The following is a 15427-nucleotide window of genomic DNA, read 5'->3' as shown; positions in this document are numbered from 1 at the left end:
ATACCCAATAAGCCTAAACAAACATTAGCAAATGCGCTTACCTGAAAAACGTGTCTGTAGAGCTGCTGGTACTTGTCTTTCATGCGTTTCAGTTCTACCATAGAGTATTTGTGTTCGTTCATGACCGACATTTTCCTGTCCCTCATTTCTTTCACTTCGTCGGCCAAACTCAAAATCTGATCAAGTTTTCGCTTTCGGCAGTTCTGTGCCGCGACCTTGTTCTTGCCCCTTCTTCTAATGTCTCTAATCAAACTGAGCTGAGCCTCGCTAAGGTCGTACTTAGACAAACGTTCATTGAACTCGTCCATGGGTAAATTAATAATGTCGTCTACGGAAATGGGAATGTTTAAGGCCCTGGCCCTCTTTTCATCTCTAGTCAAATGTTCTTCTTCGGACTTTCGCAATTTTCCCTTATCTCTAGACACCGGTCGTTGCATGGCACCCGAATTTTCAGCGGGCAAATGGTACGTGTGATTGTGTTGAATATGGTCCACTCTAGGAACATGTCCAAACTCAGAAGAACAGGAATATTTTACCTCGGGTACTTTAGCTCTCGATGTAATATTTTCCTGATGAAAATTGCTAACGGGGTCTCTGTACTCTGTAAAACCCGAAGCGTGAAATCTTTTTCCATACATCAAGTGTTTTTTCTGGGCAACAGGAGGCATACGGGATGTTTCAGATAAGTTTGAGTAACTATAATCAAACGGGCGGTATTTGTTTTGATAATCTTGGGGGTAGTGCTCCCCAGTAGTGGTGTGACCAGAATCTGAACCGGCGTCGCACCATTCTCCATCAGAAAGCGAAGGTACTCTTTCAGAACCCATGGAACTTACAGCGCTGTCACTAGATGTATCCAAGCGTTCCATGTCATGGCGGGAAATGCTGGTAGTGGTACCTACTGGTGTTGCGTTCATACTCAAGTTGCTCACAGTGTTGTTGCTTTCCAACATGCGCATTGTGTACATCCCTGAAATACATAATTCAAGACAAAAATAAATTACTGATAAGTAAAACGCACAACAATTCTTAACATAATGATAGTAATTAATAATACCCACTAAGCCTAAACAAACATTAGCAAATGCGCTTACCTGAAAAACGTGTCTGTAGAGCTGCTGGTACTTGTCTTTCATGCGTTTCAGTTCTACCATAGAGTATTTGTGTTCGTTCATGACCGACATTTTCCTGTCCCTCATTTCTTTCTCTTCGTCGGCCAAACTCAAAATCTGATCAAGTTTTCGCTTTCGGCAGTTCTGTGCCGCGACCTTGTTCTTGCCCCTTCTTCTAATGTCTCTAATCAAACTGAGCTGAGCCTCGCTAAGGTCGTACTTAGACAAACGTTCATTGAACTCGTCCATGGGTAAATTAATAATGTCGTCTACGGAAATGGGAATGTTTAAGGCCCTGGCCCTCTTTTCATCTCTAGTCAAATGTTCTTCTTCGGACTTTCGCGATTTTCCCTTATCTCTAGACACCGGTCGTTGCATGGCACCCGAATTTTCAGCGGGCAAATGGTACGTGTGATTGTGTTGAATATGGTCCACTCTAGGAACATGTCCAAAATCAGAAGAACAGGAATATTTTACCTCGGGTACTTTAGCTCTCGATGTAATATTTTCCTGATGAAACTTGCTAACGGGGTCTCTGTACTCTGTAAAACCCGAAGCGTGAAATCTTTTTCCATACATTCAGATAAGTTTGAGTAACTATAATCAAACGGGCGGTATTTGTTTTGATAATCTTGGGGGTAGTGCTCCCCAGTAGTGGTGTGACCAGAATCTGAACCGGCGTCGCACCATTCTCCATCAGAAAGCGAAGGTACTCTTTCAGAAACTCTGTTCTTTGTTCCTCTACTTCTTAAAAATCATGTGTTATTGTCGTTGTTGTTGTTGTGGATGTAAAATTTGAACTACATAAAATGCCAATGAATCTTTGCGTACGTGACCTCCCAAACAACAAATTTTTCTATACCGAAATACCTTCTGTGGAAACGGATCCTTACGTAGGTTTGTAGTTTTTGTCCCAATATTAAAGACATACTTATATAATCTATTCAGTTTCCAGTATTGACGTATTCAGTTATGCGATAAGACTATAAGGAACCAAAATTACGTCGGCGAATTTGATACTCGTTTGTGTTACACTATTAGAACATTTTTCAGTAATTGACTAAAAAATGTTTAAATATAGTACGATTTTTAGGACAAATTTACAATTCTGGTCGATAGTTTTTTAAGGATTTTTTTACTAACCTATTTAGAATACAACGGTATTGTCTCTTATTTGACGAATGGTTTCATTCATAATATTGTCAGAGTATTAATAATCAATTATTCTAATAGTAACGTAGTGAGTACAAGCAAGTACAGTTGGTTGGCTCCATGTCTATTCTTTTAATAATAGTAAAATGAAAATCAATTTGAATTTTTAGAAAAACCAGGGGCAGGCTGATTTTGCAGTGACATATAGCACATGGTATGGTACGGTACCTGTTTTAATTAAACTATAGGGTTTTACAAAACGAGGACTGAAATATAGAAAATTATGATATATTGTTGTGTATTCTACAACATAACTTATTCTACATTAAACAACTGATGTGTAATTGTGTCGTACGTCTTTATTGATCGTTTTCTTGAAATATTCAACGGAAATTTAATGTTTTGAATTATGTATTTCAGGGATGTACACAATGCGCATGTTGGAAAGCAACAACACTGTGAGCAACTTGAGTATGAACGCAACACCAGTAGGTACCACTACCAGCATTTCCCGCCATGACATGGAACGCTTGGATACATCTAGTGACAGCGCTGAACCCATGGAACTTACAGCGCTGTCACTAGATGTATCCAAGCGTTCCATGTCATGGCGGGAAATGCTAGTAGTGGTACCTACTGGTGTTGCGTTCATACTCAAGTTGCTAACAGTGTTGTTGCTTTCCAACATGTGCATTGTGTACATCCCTGAAATACATAATTCAAGACAAAAATAAATTACTGATAAGTAAAACGCACAACAATTCTTAACATAATGATAGTAATTAATAATACCCAATAAGCCTAAACAAACATTAGCAAATGCGCTTACCTGAAAAACGTGTCTGTAGAGCTGCTGGTACTTGTCTTTCATGCGTTTCAGTTCTACCATAGAGTATTTGTGTTCGTTTATGACCGACATTTTCCTGTCCCTCATTTCTTTCACTTCGTCGGCCAAACTCAAAATCTGATCAAGTTTTCGCTTTCGGCAGTTCTGTGCCGCGACCTTGTTCTTGCCCCTTCTTCTAATGTCTCTAATCAAACTGAGCTGAGCCTCGCTAAGGTCGTACTTAGACAAACGTTCATTGAACTCGTCCATGGGTAAATTAATAATGTCGTCTACGGAAATGGGAATGTTTAAGGCCCTGGCCCTCTTTTCATCTCTAGTCAAATGTTCTGCTTCGGACTTTCGCAATTTTCCCTTATCTCTAGACACCGGTCGTTGCATGGTACCCGAATTTTCAGCGGGCAAATGGTACGTGTGATTGTGTTGAATATGGTCCACTATAGGAACATGTCCAAACTCAGAAGAACAGGAATATTTTACCTCGGGTACTTTAGCTCTCGATGTAGTATTTTCCTGATGAAAATTGCTAACGGGGTCTCTGTACTCTGTAAAACCCGAAGCGTGAAATCTTTTTCCATACATCAAGTGTTTTTTCTGGGCAACAGGAGGCATACGGGATGTTTCAGATAAGTTTGAGTAACTATAATCAAACGGGCTGTATTTGTTTTGATAATCTTGGGGGTAGTGCTCCCCAGTAGTGGTGTGACCAGAATCTGAACCGGCGTCGCACCATTCTCCATCAGAAAGCGAAGGTACTCTTTCAGAACCCATGGAACTTACAGCGCTGTCACTAGATGTATCCAAGCGTTCCATGTCATGGCGGGAAATGCTGGTAGTGGTACCTACTGGTGTTGCGTTCATACTCAAGTTGCTCACAGTGTTGTTGCTTTCCAACATGCGCATTGTGTACATCCCTGAAATACATAATTCAAGACATTAAATTTCCGTTGAATATTTCAAGAAAACGATCAATAAAGACGTACGACACAATTACACATCAGTTGTTTAATGTAGGATAAGTTATGTTGTAGAATACACAACAATATATCATAATTTTCTATATTTAAGTCCTCGTTTTGTAAAACCCTATAGTTTAATTAAAACAGGTACCGTACCATACCATGTGCTATATGTCACTGCAAAATCAGCCTGCCCCTGGTTTTTCTAAAAATTCAAATTGATTTTCATTTTACTATTATTAAAAGAATAGACATGGAGCCAACCAACTGTACTTGCTTGTACTCACTACGTTACTTTTAGAATAATTGATTATTAATACTCTGACAATATTATGAATGAAACCATTCGTCAAATAAGAGACAATACCGTTGTATTCTAAATAGGTTAGTAAAAAAATCCTTAAAAAACTATCGACCAGAATTGTAAATTTGTCCTAAAAATCGTACTATATTTAAACATTTTTTAGTCAATTACTGAAAAATGGTCTAGTAGTGTAACACAAACGAGTATCAAATTCGCCGACGTAATTTTGGTTCTTTATAGTCTTATCGCATAACTGAATACATCAATACTGGAAACTGAATAGATTATATAAGTATGTCTTTAATATTGGGACAAAAACTACAAACCTACGTAAGGATCCGTTTCCACAGAAGGTATTTCGGTATAGAAAAATTTGTTGTTTGGGAGGTCACGTACGCAAAGATTCATTGGCATTTTATGTAGTTCAAATTTTACATCCACAACAACAAATACCACAACAACAACAACGACAATAACACATGAATTTTAAGAAGTAAAGGAACAAAGAACAGAGGGAGAACAATTCCAATTCGTTGCTTCTATACCCTTGTGGATGCATAACTTTCACAGAAAACCGAAGAAGTATAAGCAAATACACTATTTTCTAAAATTGACGATACAACGTTCGATTTTCTACCAGTACCAAAAATTTAACAGAAAACTTGACGTAGTAGAAACAGAGAAGTGGTCGCGACTATATGCTCGTTTAACTTATCAAAGTAGAATTTCCGTTCATTTTCAAAAGTTGCCAAGAAGATTTACGTAGATAAAAAACCGGTGCTATGATAAAGTTAAATTAAAATATCTGTTATCAAAAATAAGATAAGTGTCACAAGCGAGCGTCGTTGCCGAGGTGACTTTCTGAAAACCGCAATAACTGAGAAAAAATTCGTTACTGATCGTCAGCAACACGAACTAACAACTAATTTGAATGTTAACACTTATAGGCACCAGTACTGGATAATGGTTTATCTCACACGAACATAGATATTTTTCTTAATTTCAATGACTAAGCTATTTTCAGTAGCTCAGATAAGTTTCGTGCGTTTTAGTAAACAAGACGTTTCGGAAATAAAAAATAACCGTCTGTATAAGTAGTTACAATTGATCCAAACCTTACAATTGCTTCATTTAATATAGGTACCTAATCAGACTAAATTTTCCATGTTTAAGTACTTAAGAAAACGTTGGACTTAATAACTGATAACACTCATCGTATGAGATACTATAATAATAATATTGATAAAAATGACTGTCAGTTTTTGACTTTACATATTGATTTATGACAAAAATTGGTAACAAATTTGCAATAAAAGAAGTAATAAATTTAGTTAGAATATTTTTAAATAGTTTGAGTATAAATAGAATAAAAAAGAAAAAACATTTGGGCCTTTAGCTTGCTTATATACAGGGTGGACCATAAGTAATGGGACATAGAGCTACAGCATATTCCTGACATCAAAATAATACGATTTAGCGAAATTGTTCTATACCGAAAATTAATATTAAGAAAGATACAGGGTGTGAAAGTTGAAATTTTATTTTTGTTTTTTTATCATATCTTCACGGTCGTTTGATATAAATTACTGAAAGTTGGTATAAAGGGGTTTTGGCAGGCGTTAAATACGATGCTTTCATTTGTTTTGTAGTAGCTGATAGGGGGCGCTAGCTGCAACCATATCCGTTCCTTCAAGAGACTCTAACTTTTTTTTACGCAACTGAAACGACCATATGCTCTCAAAACATGATTCTAAGATGTTTTCTATGTAAAAAAGGTATACTTGTTGTAAGTCTTAAAAGTTGACTGTTTTCGAGTTATTTAATGTTTTATTATTGCATGCATTGTCGTATGTTAATACGATATGTGCTGTATACCCTTAAGTTACACACATAACAGTTTCTGTATGTAAATTTGACCGTTTAAAAAATGTTTGTAAACTTTAAAATAAAACTAGTTGTTATGAACGCCCTTTTTGTTTTTGTATCAAATCCTACTTAGAATTAAAAAAAAATAGTAATTAAAATCTGCTGTACATGTAAATGCATGCAATAATAAAAGATTAAATAACTCGAAAACGGTCGACTTTTAAGACTTACAACAAGTATACCTTTTTTACGTAGAAAACATCTTAGAATCATATTTTGAAGTCATATGGCCGTTTCAGTTCTGTAAAAAAAAGTTTGAACCTCTTGAAGGGACGGAGATGGTTACCGCTAGCGCCCCCTATCAGCTACTACAAAACAAATGAAAGCATCGTATTTTACGCCTGCCAAAACCCCTTTATACCAACTTTCAATAATTTATATCAAAAGACCGTGAAGATATGACAAAAAAGCTAAAATAAAATTTCAACTTTCACACCCTGTATCTTTCTTAATATTAACTTTCGGTATAGGACAATTCAGCTAAATCGTATTATTTTGATGTCAGGAATATGCTGTAGCTCTATGTCCCATTACTTATGGTCCACCCTGTATATGAAATGCGTAACGTAAATTCTACAAATTTATAAAACTTTTTTAAGCAGATATAAACTGCAGTTTATATTACTACACTGAATATTCTCATTGCATTCCTAGAACTTATAATGGGATACATCAGTGCCACAGAATATTTTGCGTTTTGATCAAAACGTATCTGACCCGTTGTCCTTATTTCTTGATACTCTCTGTTATCAATTTTCGAGAATTGATTCGTTACATTGTAACAACTCGGTTACTCTAAGTGATGTTAACTGTTTTATTGCTGTAGATAAACAGAATTATACCAAATTATATGGGAACAAGTCGTCGTTTTCAGAATAAAACTATGGCGTACTTACAGTAGTAAAACATATGGGTAAAACATATCTACAACCGAATAGACTAAACATAGAGTAACAGGAACCAGCACCAGCACTGCTCACGTAACACATTTTTTTTAAATTGCCAGACACTTTTTTAGTATCCCTCATTTTTCCCAATGCCAGCAACGCAGATAACCAGCTAGCGACGAGGTTTTCATTAACTATATGCACAGGAAGCTGTGTCCACCCTAATTATTAACTGCTATTATATTTGCAGACAAATACTAATCAATTGAGCAAACGGCGAATATGATTTAAGGACGATTCAAAATTTTCGCATATAGACACCACCTGTTAGAAAAACGAACACAATGCACTAAATTGTTTGACTGGATCAAACCAAAATAGACTCGGCCGTTTTATTTTTATCTACATTCAACAATGACTTGGCTATTTCAAGACTATTATTTAGGCTCTGCTGACAAAACATACGTTAAATAGTGACCTAATTTCGAGTTTTTACAGGATACATCGTCCTACGATCAATTCCAGTTAAGGCCGATTAAACTAGGGATAAAAGTGACCAAACTTTTTTATAAAATTTTTTCAAATTGCCGAATATTTGGCAAGCGAGCGATATTATGTGCCAGAAATTCAGGGTCATATCTGTATTCTCTGGTTTAAAAAACTTAAGTAACGCGGTTCTGAGAAGTTAACTAACTCAAAGATATAATACAATTGAAGCACTAATTAAAATTGAAAAAAGCTAGACTAAAAATAAAAAACCGTTTACCATATTATCGGGGTTTATTTGTACTTTTCAAGCCCTTTTCACTGATACTGTTCGAAAGGAATAGACGATAATCTCAACTAAAGACGTATCGTAGATGGCAAGTGTTGTGACTCGCTAAACAACAGTTTTGACATTTGACAGATCAAATTTTGGTTTCCAGTTGTGACAGTTAAACTTCACGTCATTGTGTTTCACACTTTCTCGTCTCTCAGTTTGTCTTTGTTATAAAACTTATAAGTACATTTAAAAAAATATATATGTACCTACTATTTTAAGTATTTGGAAAAAATAGCTAGACTTACCTTCATTCATGGCCATGTCCATCAGCTGCAAATCTTCGTCATTAAGCAAATTAGATAAGAAACCATCAGTCTGGTTGTTAGCAAATTCCGATCCTGAGTTATTCTTAAACCACATTAAAATAACTTATTTACATAATTGGTAAGTGAAAGACAAATTGTAAAAGATATAATTCAGGTGTTTTTGATTACGGCAAAAAGGTCCATTTCACAAAAATACTTCTACATATTTGTTTGATAGAGTTCAGCGTGAATAATCACGAAGAAAGCTATATATTTCATCATCTTCACAAGAGGGTCTAGGGGTTTGAGTAAAATAATGGAATTAATTAAAACAAGCACTTTTGTATATTAATCCTTATCTATCAGTTTCTCAATTATACTTTATTTTGTTATTTTTTTTTATTTGCGATTTTGTGATCCAGTTATTTGTACACGTAACAAATCAGAAGTAAAGGTTAATTGGAATTTAACTAGTGCAGAGTTTTGACTTCCTTAACATATCCGATAAAATGGAAATTACAATAATATGCTGTCTGCCTTTGTGACAAATTTGTTTGACTTTAATAATTTTACTGAAATATATACAGGGTAATTCAAATTCGACCCTCACCATTGGGATTACGAGAAAGTTTAAATTGGGGCAAAGTTGCGCAATTTAAAGCCAAAATTAAACCAAATGCAGTTTTAAAAATTTCGATTATCCTAGTACTTTCGAAGATATCCGAAAAAAAACTGAAAATTTATATTTTTTGTTTTTATTTATTTCTAACCTTATTTGAAGAAATATCCCAAAACTAGAAGCATTTTTTTATTGCCACTTTTTCCCAATGATTCAAATTTGCCACACGACGTTTCGTTTGGATTTTTAGCCCAAAAAATAGTACGTTTTATTCTGATTTTAGTGATGTAGACAAATCGCTCCACCAACTAAGAACGGCCATGCACCACCACCCACCGAATCAAGAAAGAGCTCTCAATCTGTCAATCCTTCCGGTGTCCGGGCCTGGTGAGGTTTCCCGTGTTGAGTCAAATTAAGCCGCAGGCTCCACTCCTGGTGGTGCCCTTCCGTCAATTCCTTTAAGTTTCAGCTTTGCAACCATACTTCCCCCGGAACCCAAAAGCTTTGGTTTCCCGGAAGCTGCCCGCCGAGTCATCGGAGGAACGTCGGCGGATCGCTAGCTGGCATCGTTTAAAGTTAGAACTTATTGGAATTTAATAGAGTATTAGGAGTAAATCGAATTTGGAATATTATTCATTTAATAAATTAATTTAAAAATGTTGAAAAATTTGGAAGCGATAGCTGATAATAATGTGTAAACAATTGCGCTTCTCCAATAAAAGCTGAAATAGAACGACTTTATTTTACTTTTTCTCATGCAAATGACGTTAAAAAGCCACGTGGCCGATTTAAAGAGTTATGAATACAGAGGTGAATATCAAAACGGAAAAAGAAAACTAAAGATAATACAACAACAACAACAATCACTTACCAAAAGTAAATCCCTGGAACGTTGACACACACAATCACTAAAAAGGCCTTATCAAAATCACTACACTGCACAAAAACACAAAATTACGAAGCACACACAGAGACGATAACGAAAAATACTTTTGAGCGCGTAACACGTAGACCGGCACGTACAAGACACGAAACGAAACAAAACGAACGCGTCGGACAGAAGGCAACGCGTAAAAATAATTTTGAGCGCGTAACACGTCGACCGGTACGTACAAGACACGAAACGAAACAGAACGAACGCGTCGGACAGAAGGCAACGCGTCAGGTAGTGCGCCACAACAAACGACCAATCAGGTATCAGTATCGCGCACGCATGCGGATGGATCATGGGCGTTGACCGGACGCGCCTGTCGCGATACGTGCAAGAATGCGGTAAAGTAATAAAACCCACTTAAACGGTAATAAAAACGTTTAAAAGCCTACGGGATGTTTTCCGTGTTGCTTACATTATACGTGCAAGAATGCGGTAAAGTAATAAAACCCTCTTAAACGGTAATAACAACGTTTAAAAGCCTACGTGATGTTTTCCGTGTTGCTTACATTAGACATACATAATACATAACATTATACGGATTAATGTAACATTCAAAAACTTGAAAATTTTATGGGGAAAAAGTTGATATGATAGACCTCATGAAAATGGTAAAAAATATTAATTAAAATTTCAAAAGAAACAAAAAATTCTAACCTAAGTAATTATGGCATTCTAAAACCATTTCCGGTGTCAAATTTAGTGTAACTGTCACAATTTCCAAAAATAGTTGAAAATGTCACTTTTTAGACAGTTTTTCGGGCGTAAAACCCTTCTAAAAGGTAATATCAACGTTTCACACCTTACGTTCTGTTTCAAGTGTTGCCTGAAATGGATTAGATGGGTTAAAGTAAAATTTAAGATTTTGAAATTTTTATCGAAAAAATTGGTATGCTACCCCCTATGAAAAGTTAAAAAAATTTGGTTTTTATTTTTTAACTGCAAAACAGTAAGTCTGGTCAAAAAAAGGTATAGAAGGTAAAACATTCGCATCAGTACGGGCCATGCGTGTTAAAAATTTCAGAATGGTAAGTTGAACAGTTTCCGAGAAAATTAGGAAAATCTGCGAAAATTTAAAATAAACTTTGGCGACCTCTAGCGGCAGAACGGTTAAGCGTAGAGGCACTGTTCGAAAGCCAATAGATAGCCTAATTGATTAGCTACAAATAGTTGTATAATGGATGTGTAGCAAAAGTTTGTAATAAGCGAGTTATTCGCGATTGAACGGAGCGGTGCACAAAAAATTGGTCGAAAGTACGGTTTTCAAGCCTTTCGATATGCTATCATGTATGACCCCGTCATTTTAGATTATGACAAAACCAAATATTCTAACATAAGTAATTTTGGCATTCTAAACCCATTTCCGGTGTCAAATTTAGTGTAACTGTCACAATTTTCAAAAAATAGTTGAAAATGTCACTTTTTAGACACTTTTTCGGGGGTATAACCCTTCTAAAAGGTAATATCAACGTTTCACACCTTACGTTCTGTTTCAAGTGTTGCCTGTAATGGATTAAACGGGTTAAAGTAAAATTTCAGATTTTGAAATTTTTATCGAAAAAATTGGTATGCTACCCCCTATGAAAATTTAAAAAAAATTGGTTTTTATTTTTTAAATGCAAAACAGTAAGTCTGGTCAAAAAAAGGTATAGAAGGTAAAACATTCGCATCAGTACGGGCCATGCGTGTTAAAAATTCCAGAATGGTAAGTTGAACAGTTTCCGAGAAAATTAGGAAAATCTGCGAAAATTTAAAATAAACTTTGGCGACCTCTAGCGGCAGAACGATTAAGCGTAGAGGCACCGTTCGAAAGCCAATAGATAGCCTAATTGATTAGCTACAAATAGTTGTATAATGGATGTGTAGCAAAAGTTTGTAATAAGCGAGTTATTCGCGATTGAACGGAGCGGTGCACAAAAAATTGGTCGAAAGTACGGTTTTTCTAGGCTTTCATATGCTACCTTATATGACACCTTCAAATTGGATTATGACAAAACAAAATAATGTAACATAGGTAATTTGGGCATTCTAAACCCACTTCCGGTGTCAAATTGAATGTAACTGTCAAATTGTAGAATTTGACCATGAAATTTACATAATTTGTGAGATTTTAGACCATATTTAGTGAAATATTCAAAAATAACTGAAATACATTGTTTAAAAGGGATAGCAAATAATAAAATACGATAAAAAAACATAAATTTAATTTTTAAATAACAAAAAAAAAAAAAAAAAAATTGACCGGCACCGAGATTCGAACCCACCATCATACGGTCACCAGCGCGGTCACCTTAACACCGTTCCACGCTGTTCACGCATTTCATTCGTTCAACACCGGTAGACTTTAGGTTAGGTGAAATGATATTTTGTCATTTGACATGTAACGATATATAATGAAAAATAAAAATTAAACTTACTTTGATAATTTCGACCATCTAAACACATTTCCGGTGTCATTTTGGGTATAACTGTTACTGTTTTTAAGATGACCTTGAAAATGTCATATTTTGAAAAATGTGACATATATAATTTTGTAAAAGGTAAAAAAAAAATTAATTGTATAAATACATAACATAATATGTTAAAGGAGTTAAAAAAAAAAAAAAAAAGTACGGGCCGACGCGAGACTCGAACCCTATACCCTACGGTTGCTAGTCCGCTCCTATACCACCGCGCCACGCTGTTCACGTCGATTGATCGTCTGGCACGTGTGCACTTTCGGTTGTGTGATAATAGTTTTTTTCATTTTCTGAGGTAACCCTAACAGATAGCGTTCTTACTGAAAGAATCATTTCGATGGGTATCGAAAATATCTACAAATTGTTATAATGCCACAATTACGTTAAAACATATTGTAACATAGTTATTGTTAAAAAACATATCTTCACTGCCAGTTTTGACATGCTGACCTGTCATTTGAAATGTGACGTGATTTTAAAGTGGGTTTTCGGTTTCAGCGAGCTCGAAAACACCTTAAAAAGTGGGTTTCGAGAAATTGTGAGGAAAAAAATTTCACTTCCAAGAGTACCTAAGCGAGCCGGCGAGTAATAATCGCCTTTTCTAACTTTTTTATTTATCAACCGATTTTCAAGTGTAGCCATATTTTTGAACGTAGAATTTCCCGCTGATTCCGAATCTGCGAAAAAAAATATATGGTGTAACACATTTTTTGATATGTCAATGTGACATCTGTCATTAAATGTCATCCTAGAGCTGTCAAACCACCGTCATTCGATAGAGGGGTAAAAATCATTAAAATGACCTGTGAACGGCACTTTCCTAACTCTAACCGTTCGGCCGTTATAACCTTTCAAAATCCCCCGTACAGGCTACAGGTCACACCTGTCATTTTGACAGAAATCGAAAATAGCCAAAATTTGCCGTTTGGTCCAAAGGGGTGCCATACGAAGCCCGATTTTTCGATTTTTTTTTAAAACCTGTCATTTTGACAGGTCAAAAAATGACATCTGTCATTTTGACATTTCATCACATATAATCGAAAGAAGGTATCGAAAATAGGGTAATCTGAAAATATGAAGAAAATCGGTTAATAAATAATGCCGGTATGACGGGTGGAAAGTGTGACATTTTTCCCTGATGATGGCGTATAAGTCGAGAACCTTAACAGTTAGCGTTTTCATCCTAATAGGCTTTTCGCTGTAGTTTGTCGAGAAGCATACTTTTGTATATCGTACTTGGTGACATAAAATCTATACTAACCAAGTTAATTGAAATAAACCACTCTAACATGTCAATTTTGACAGGTACAGCTGTCATTTGAATCTTGACAGAATTTAAACTTGCAGCATCGTTTTCAGGGACCCCGAAAACCCCTAAATAGGTGAGTTTCAGAAAATTCAGAGGAAAAAAATTTCCCTGTTAATTGGCCCTAAGCAAGCCGGCGAGTAATAATGGCCTTTTCTAACTTTTTTATTTATCAACCGATTTTCAAGTGTAGCCATATTTTTGAACGTAGAATTTCCCGCTGATTCCGAATCTGCCAAAAAAAACATATGGTGTAACACATTTTTTGACATGTCAATGTGACATCTGTCATTAAATGTCATCCTAGAGCTGTCAAACCACCGTCATTCGATAGAGGGGTAAAAATCATTAAAATGACCTGTGAACGGCACTTTCCTAACTCTAACCGTTCGGCCGCTATAACCTTTCAAAATCCCCCGTACAGGCTACAGGTCACACCTGTCATTTTGACAGAAATCGAAAATAGCCAAAAGTTGCCGTTTGGTCCAAAGGGGTGCCATACGAAGCCCGATTTTTCGATTTTTTTTTTAAAACTGTCATTTTGACAGCTTGAAAATTTGAGATCTGTCATTTTGACAGATACGAAAAATCGGTTATCATAGATCGAATCTACGCCCCAAAATTAGTTAAACCTGAAAGTTGCAAAGCAATTGAACAATTGGTTTGCCCGTAATAACGTTAAAGACTTTACTCGCTCCCGCCGTTTATGGTATAGCTAGACTTACCTTCATTCATGGCCATGTCCATCAGCTGCAAATCTTCGTCATTAAGCAAATTAGATAAGAAACCATCAGTCTGGTTGTTAGCAAATTCCGATCCTGAGTTATTCTTAAACCACATTAAAATAACTTATTTACATAATTGGTAAGTGAAAGACAAATTGTAAAAGATATAATTCAGGTGTTTTTGATTACGGCAAAAAGGTCCATTTCACAAAAATACTTCTACATATTTGTTTGATAGAGTTCAGCGTGAATAATCACGAAGAAAGCTATATATTTCATCATCTTCACAAGAGGGTCTAGGGGTTTGAGTAAAATAATGGAATTAATTAAAACAAGCACTTTTGTATATTAATCCTTATCTATCAGTTTCTCAATTATACTTTATTTTGTTATTTTTTTTATTTGCGATTTTGTGATCCAGTTATTTGTACACGTAACAAATCAGAAGTAAAGGTTAATTGGAATTTAACTAGTGCAGAGTTTTGACTTCCTTAACATATCCGATAAAATGGAAATTACAATAATATGCTGTCTGCCTTTGTGACAAATTTGTTTGACTTTAATAATTTTACTGAAATATATACAGGGTAATTCAAATTCGACCCTCACCATTGGGATTACGAGAAAGTTTAAATTGGGGCAAAGTTGCGCAATTTAAAGCCAAAATTAAACCAAATGCAGTTTTAAAAATTTCGATTATCCTAGTACTTTCGAAGATATCCGAAAAAAAAACTGAAAATTTATATTTTTTGTTTTTATTTATTTCTAACCTTATTTGAAGAAATATCCCAAAACTAGAAGCATTTTTTCGAGCATTTTTTTATTGCCACTTTTTCCCAATGATTCAAATTTGCCACACGACGTTTCGTTTGGATTTTTAGCCCAAAAAATAGTACGTTTTATTCTGATTTTAGTGATGTATAGTAAATAAGCACATATGAAGAAGTACACTTAAGTACATCTGGGTTCAGCTGTCCCCCCTTGTAGAATGACAGCCAGCAGACTAGTGATCTAGTTAAGCCTCTGAAGATGGGTGTCTGAATACACCCGAAACATGTTAGGCAGATAACAACTTAATTAATAAATATTTTATGGAGACGACGAGTTTTGTTTTTTCTCACACTCACTACTCCAC

The 15427-nt window shown here is 35.5% G+C and overlaps 2 protein-coding genes and 1 pseudogene across 2 annotated transcripts in view; all 3 read right to left on the bottom strand.

Annotated features, from left to right (window-relative positions):
• The window catches only part of LOC145736688 (uncharacterized), a 41372-nt gene that overhangs the window by 2695 nt on the left and 23250 nt on the right, over positions 1-15427 (bottom strand). The window contains exons 8-9 of the mRNA XM_081991109.1: positions 14293-14395; positions 42-970 (exon numbers count right to left, since the gene is read on the bottom strand). Coding sequence (XP_081847235.1) covers positions 42-970; positions 14293-14395 — 1032 coding nt within the window. The remainder of the gene's footprint in view (positions 1-41; positions 971-14292; positions 14396-15427) is intronic.
• Positions 1001-2903, bottom strand: LOC145736690 (segmentation protein cap'n'collar pseudogene; annotated as a pseudogene).
• LOC145736689 (segmentation protein cap'n'collar-like) lies at positions 2659-9486 on the bottom strand. Its single transcript, XM_081991110.1, has 2 exons — positions 8253-9486; positions 2659-4022 (listed from the first exon to the last, which is right to left on the bottom strand). The coding sequence occupies exons 1-2, from the start codon at positions 8365-8367 to the stop codon at positions 2659-2661; spliced, it is 1479 nt and encodes a 492-aa protein (XP_081847236.1). The 5' UTR covers positions 8368-9486.

Source organism: Ips typographus, linkage group LG12 (genome assembly GCF_016097725.1).
Source record: "Ips typographus isolate SLU linkage group LG12, UJ_Ityp_2.0, whole genome shotgun sequence".
Lineage (NCBI taxonomy): Eukaryota > Metazoa > Arthropoda > Insecta > Coleoptera > Curculionidae > Ips > Ips typographus.
This window is presented reverse-complemented; position numbering and strand designations above follow the sequence as displayed.

Bases quoted from the DNA above. Each gene is read 5' to 3' on its own strand.
- LOC145736689 (XM_081991110.1), bottom strand. From the start codon at position 8,367: ATGTGGTTTAAGAATAACTCAGGATCGGAATTTGCTAACAACCAGACT. The intron at 4,023-8,252 runs GTAAGTCTAGCT...TATGTATTTCAG, and splicing joins GGACATGGCCATGAATGAAG to GGATGTACACAATGCGCATG.